Raw genomic sequence first — 6,941 nt, 5'->3', positions numbered from 1 at the left:
TTGAGTTTAATTTGCCTTATTACACTGGACTGGGAAGTAGAAGAGAGACAACCTGGTCCTCAGCTCCTGTTTTTGTTTTTAATTTGTTCACAGGACGTGTGCATCTTTGACTATGTCAGCATTTATCGTCTACCATTAATTGCCCAAAAGCAATTCCTTAAAGGTCCCTGGTGACCCAGATTGCTTTTTATGACAACTGCCATTGTGGCATTGAAACTCCTCTCCCCTGAACATTAGCCCAGGGTTCTGCATTTTTCAACAAGTGACACCACTATTATACCAACCCTGGCCACTTTTAAGGATTTTTTTGATTGGTGCTGTTGTGTGACTTTCATACCTATGATGATGCATTCTCACATGCCAAAGACTTTAGTTTCTTTGCACATTGTAAGTTTAAAGTGTGAGGTAGGTCTGTTTGGGCAAGGTACCAGAGAGTTGCCAGTGTCCAAGAACCAATAACTCATTAGATGTGAGTGCCATTAGGAGATGAAACACTGAAGAACCAGACAACTGCAGCAACAAATATTTTCTCAAAGGGCCAGACATTGCATCTGGGCAGGCAAAAGGAAGAGACTGCATGCAGTGGAATATGGAAAAAATAAATGGTAATTGAAAATGTAAATGAAGTTAGAAAGTGGTGAAGGCTGGAATTGTAATTTCTGTAGGCTTTCGAATAACAAGCTTCACCATAAAAATTGTGTGATTGGTAACCTTAGTTCAGTTTTAGTACTTGTGTAGTTGCAATCACTATAGTTTGCTAGTGTGTAATAACTGATAATTCTTTTCCAGCTTGCGACAATGGAACCTTCAAAAGTATTTCATATGTATACAAAGGAAGAGCTAGAAGAAGAAATAAAGAAACTGCAAACCTGAATATTGGCAGAACCACCGCTTCCTTGAGTGTGAATTGGAACATAATCAGTTATGTGCTGTGTTGGAGATTTAGTTCATGGAATAAAACTCACTTTGTCGGACAGCAATATCAATGTTTTTTGTTTATGTTTTACAGATTACATCAGTCTTTTATCTCAAGGGTATGAAAAGATCACTGTATATAGTGCATTGAAAACCTATTGTTATGAAACAAATGAGGCTAAATAAATATTTCTTACTGAAGGTGTGTTGTTCAAATCTTTTCACCTTTACATAGGAGTTCTCGAGCATCCGTAAGGTTGAAACAAAAGCAAAGACACATAGTATATAATTCACTTTAGCCTGTGTTTCACTTTGAGCCTTCACAATTTATTATAAACACGAAAGAGTTCAGTGGCTAAACAAACTTCTGACAATATAAATTTTTAAAATCACAATCTCTTTAGGACCAACATTTTAATGTGCCTATTTTAATTTCAACTGAATGAATGAATGATTATTTATAGGGTGAATTAGCATCCGTACCTATTGTTGTTCATCAAGGATGCACCAGGACGGAGGTCAAATCAGCTTGGGACAGGATAGGCTTTGAACGTTTAGCCTGGTAAGCTGCTCAATTTTAAATTAGTTGGTTTCTTTACATATTATACCAATAACAAGTAGGCAGCTCCAATTTCATCTAGACAGTCAGCAAACTCTATATTTTACAGTAATAAATTTGAACAGTTGTTGCCAGATGTATCACTGGAAAAAATTTATTTTGCTTCAAGTGTAACTTAAGAATACTATTTAACACTGCCAGCTGGTTGAAGGAGACTTCAAACCTGAATTTCAGATCTGGTTTAATTGTCTATGCTGATAATTTCCATCTAGAGCATACTTAGCTTTTCATTTCAGGAACATGCCTCCATTACAATCAAGCAAGATGCTGTGCATTACACAGCAATCTAGTAATGTGAAGTGCTGTTTTTAAGCTGTGCCTTTTTGTTTTGGCAAAACTGTCTTTTTAGATAGTTTTAGTAAATCTGCTCAGGTGTGTTATGCTTCTGGAAGGACTAGAACGTGGGCTTTTGCAAGAGCCCTAGTTAAACTGATTTTTAATCTTCCAGTAGGCAGACTGAAATGCTTTAGAGAGTTGAGACCTAGGTAATCTTGAAACTGCTTTATTTTAAAGTGAGAATGTAAACGTGCAAAGTGGCAATTAGATGTAGTTGAATTTATGGTTGTCTCTTTACTCTCCTTGTCTGTATGGGTGGTAAAAAGGGTGTGTGACATTTTCCCCCATCAGAAATTTTCCTGCAAGCCTCTGAACTAAACTTCCTCTCGCAATTATATTTTTATCTGACCCTTATGCTTATACTACATAGAATTGTCCCCAAAAACCTTTTTTTTTCTGGCATTTGAGAGGACTTAACAAATGTTGAATTCCCCAGTAAAACTCTCTTCAGTGCAAGAAGGCCTAGTTAATATTTTGACCCCATTCTTCCCCAGACACTGCAGCTGTTTGACATTTTACTTTTTTTTTTTTAAAAACCTGCAACCTACTATTTCAAAACATTTAAACAACTCCATTCACAAATAATTTCTTTGCATGAAAAAAGTATCCAGAAACATGACAATGGCCTCTTTTACAATTCTTTTTAGAATGTGTTGTTCAGTTTTGGCACAACTAAACTTAGCTGCTTGTGGCATGAAATAATATATTCATTTATATTATAGAGAGGTAGCTCACATCTAATGCAATTTGGCATGTGGAATTCTTTCTATAATGGAGCATTCTTTTACTGGTCTGCCTAAATTGTTCATTATTGCATTCAGGCTTAATTGAATTTTCCCTAGGTTTCAATGTAATCACACTGTCGGGAATAAATATGAAATAACGAAAGAATTATTTGAATAAATGACCACATTTTCAAAAATTTGAGGTGTTTGAGCATTTTATTAAACTAAGGGAAGTTTTGTTTATTTGTAATTGAATACATTACAATAAAATCAGGCTGATTTGTTTTTACTCCTGGTACAAGTGGTGAATTCCAACTTATACAGTAAACAAATTTAGCACTTTATTTCATTATAGAAAATTATATGTCAAGCATCTCAAAATACTTGAGGTGAAAATGAAATAGACAACAATCAGTGCTAGGTGAAAAATTTGAGGAACTGACTTTTCTTTAATTCATTCATAGGATGCGATAGTCTCTGGACCAGCATTTATTATCCAACCCTATTTGCCCTTGAAAATGTGCTAAGCTGCCTTTTTTGAACCATTGCGGTCTGTTTAGTGTAGGAAGACCCACAATTCTTTTAGGGAGGGAATACAAAGATTTTGATGCATTGAAGACATTGAAGGAATAGTGATTTATTTTTAAGTCAAAATGGTAATTGGTATGAGGGTGTGGGGAGGTGATATCCTGTAGGTGATGGTCTTCCCATGTATCTATGCCCATGCCCTTCTGGATAAGTTTGGAAGGTGCTCTCTAAGGAGCCTTAATGAATTTCTGCACTGCATCTTGCAGATGGTACACAGTTGCTACTGAGGATAGGTTATGGATGGAGTCAATGTGAATGTGGTTGCAGTCAAGCATGCTGCTTTGTCCTGGATGGCGTCAAGCTCCTTGACTGTTATTGGAGTTGCACTCATCCAGTCAAGTGAGGAGTATTGCATCACTCTCCTGACTTGTGCCTTGTAGATGGTGGAAGGACTTTCGGGAGTCAGAAGTTGAGTTAACTTGCTGCAAGATTTCTAGTCTCTGACCTGTTCTCGTAGCCATAGTATTTATATGGCTAGTCCAATTCAATTTCTGGTCAATGATAACCCACAGGAGGTGGATAGTGAGGGATTCAGAGATGGTAATACTATTGAATGTCAAGGGCAATGGTTAGATTCTCTTTTGTTGTATACTGTTATTGTCTGGCACTTTAGTTGTGCGAATGTGACTTGGCACTGGTCAGCCCAAGCCTGGATTTTGTCCAGGTCTTGCTCCATTTGGAATGGACTGTTTCAGTATCTGAGGAGTCACAAATAGTGCTGAACATTGCACAACCATCTGCAATATCCCCACTTCTGATGGAGGGTCATTGATGAAGCAGCTGAAGATAGTTGGGCATAAGACAACACCCTGAGAAACATCTGCAGAGATGTCTTGGAGCTGAGATGATTGTTCTCCAACAACCAAAAAACCTTCCTTCGCATCAAGTATAACTCAAACCATAATTTTCCCTCTGCTCCGCATTGACTCAAATTTTGCTGAGTCTCATTGCTACCACACTTGGTAAAATGTGGCAAGATGTTACTCTGGAATCAGCTCTTTTGTCCATATTTGAACCAAGGCTGTAATAAGGTTAGGAGCTGACTGGCCCTGGCACCCAAACTGAACCTCAGTGAGCAGACTATTGCTAGGCAAGTACTGCTCAGTAGCACTGCTGATTACTCCTTCCACCACTTTATTTATTGCACAAATCCAACCTGACTAATTACCATTTTTTTTTGTGCACAGAACAGAGTTCTGTGAAGCTAGTTCACCAGGCTGATACCATATTTTTCATCATGTCTGACGATGCTTCTGGAATATCCTGCATTCTACATTTGAACCAAGGTTGATCCTCTGGATTAATTGGTGCATATAAGGGGTCATAAGGTTGAGATTGTATTGGAGTTTAGTTCTGGTGTTCCACATTGCCTCATGGATGCTAAATATTGAGGTGCTAGATCTGATGAAGTCTATCCCGTTTAACGTGGTAATAGTACCACCTAACACAATGTAGGGTATTCTCAATGTGAAAGCAGGACTGTGTGGTGGTCACTCTTAGCAATGCAGACACGGACAGATGCATCTGCAGCAGGCACCCTGGTGAGTGTAAGGTCAAGCATTTTTTTCCACTCCTAGTAGCTATGTACTCTAAGACTCAATCAATTAGGTTGACTGATGCATCAGCCAAAAGGAGGAGAGGTGGTGAGGCAACATGTGTGATCAGCAGAGTACCTTGCCCAAGTTTGGCCTGATGGAGTCTGCAGTCAATGTTGAAGGTTCCCACGCCAACACCCTCCAGATTGTACACCTCTCTGCCACCACTGCTGGGTCTGTCCTACTGTTGGTGCAGGACATACCCAGGGATGGTGGTAGTGTTGTCAGGATCTTGTGTGGTTCTATGAGTATGACTGTCAGGCAGTTGCTTAGGTAATGTGTGAGACAGCTCTCCCAACTTTGGCACTAGCCCCTAGATGTTAGTATGGAGGACTACAAGGGAGAGCTTTGCAGGGTTGACTGAAGGAATAGTCAAAAATACACCTTTGGCAGGTGTTGTTATGGGAGAGTGTGCCTGACTGTCAGCTGACATAGGGTGATTTAAAAGCATTCCTTTCAAAAAGAAAGTCCAGGTACATTGGCCTGGGAGGCAAGAGTTTTGGATAATTGGTATGTTGCAAAAAGAAGAGTTGAACATCAACCTTTTAATGGAACAAAATGTGCCAGTGTGCTTCACTGGATTATTTTTAATGCAAAATTATATTCTTAACTAGAAAAGGTGACCAGAGAGCAGATAGTCAATAGGGTGGGTGGTCAAAAGGATTGGTTTTAAGAAAAAATTTCAAGTAAATTTGAATAATAAATAAGACCGATTGAAGTGTTCCTCAACCAGGTGTCAGTACAGATCAGCAAACAGCTGGCTTGGTGCTAATAAGGACTGTGGGTGACAGAACTTTGGATGACTTCAAGTTTATGGATTGTAGTTTGTGGAAGGCCTGGCTGGCGTGTGCTAGATAGTCAAACCTAGAGGTAACCAGGGCAGGAATAAGGATTTCAACAGCAGTGGTAGAGATCAGAGCTGACGTAGGAGTGAGTCAGGCAATGTTTCAGAGGTGGAAGGGGGGTATTGGCGATGGTAGGGATACACAGAAGCTTGTTTCAGTGTCAAATTTATCACTAAGATCATTCACAATCTGGTTTAGTTTTCAGATAGTTGCTAGGATGATGGAGTGAGTAGCTAGGGAAGAAAGTTTGGAGCAGGAAGCAAAAGGAATGGCAACAATTTTCTGAATAATTAATTAGAGGAAATACTTGTTCATCCTACATCCAGTCTGGATATCAGATAAGCAGTCTGATAATTTAGCAACAACAAAAAGGAGTTGTGATTTAGTGGATGAGGTGGAGCTTGCATGTGAAAGCTGACACTGTTTTCAGCTGATTTTACTGAGGGGAACTAGGAGGGGACAAGGATAGATCCTTGAGATGCACCAGGAGAATGGGAAAATGAATTATTGTAAGTAATAGTCCAGCTAGGTTTAGATAAATAATAATATGTAATCCCTTTCAACTTGGTGAGGTGGAGAGGCACTGGAGGAGAATGGTATGGTCAACTGTGTCAAAAGCTGCAGATAGGTCTAGAAGGATGAGAAAGGATAGTTTACCCTTGTCATATAGCATCATTTGTAATTAAGAGGTGCTTCAGTGTTTGGCAAGGGTGGAAACCTGATTGAAGGGCTGGAAACATGGAGTTCTGGGAAAGTTAAGTACAGATTTGGGAGGTGACAACATGTTCTGTCTTCCTGGGGATGGGACAATAAGTTTGCAAGGATGGACAGATGAAAAGTTATTTTTTGAGGCAAGGGTGAATAATGAGAGATTTAAAGGAGAAAGGGACAACTCCTTGAGAGAACCATTAAATATTGATAAGATGAGGATCAAGACACAAGGTTTGGTGGTCAGCTGGGGCTGATGGTGCAGCATGTGGATCTCATGGACAATATGAACCTGGAGAGGGCATAAGGGGAAATCAGAAAGGAACTACAGAACAATGCAAGTTCAGATCTAGGGAAAGGGTGAGCTTTAAAGGAAGTGATGTGTTGAGCTAATGGAAGGGAGGGACTTGGCAGAGGCACCTGGTCAGATGTTCTTAATATAAGTGACAATTCTTTTTATGTACTCCTTATAATTGATATTGGATTCTGTCAATAAATTAACTGTCATAGTGGTTAGATCTTAAAGTTAACCAACATGAAAATGCATTTCATCAGCAGTGTGGGTGAGGTTGGGGTGCTGATGGTAAGAAATAATGTTATGTGAATTTTA

General features: G+C 39.2%; 1 protein-coding gene across 1 annotated transcript in view; it reads left to right on the top strand.

Annotated features, from left to right (window-relative positions):
* psma5 (proteasome 20S subunit alpha 5) overlaps positions 1-1,116 on the top strand; it is a 21,094-nt gene extending 19,978 nt beyond the window's left edge. The window contains exon 9 of the mRNA XM_020526642.2: positions 790-1,116. Coding sequence (XP_020382231.1) covers positions 790-873 — 84 coding nt within the window. The 3' untranslated portion in view covers positions 874-1,116. The remainder of the gene's footprint in view (positions 1-789) is intronic.
* The last annotated feature ends 5,825 nt before the right edge of the window (positions 1,117-6,941 follow it).

Source organism: Rhincodon typus, chromosome 25 (assembly GCF_021869965.1).
Source record: "Rhincodon typus isolate 14 chromosome 25, sRhiTyp1.1, whole genome shotgun sequence".
Lineage (NCBI taxonomy): Eukaryota > Metazoa > Chordata > Chondrichthyes > Orectolobiformes > Rhincodontidae > Rhincodon > Rhincodon typus.
The sequence above is the reverse complement of the archived record's forward strand: the minus strand, read 5'-3'. Positions and strand labels throughout refer to the sequence as shown.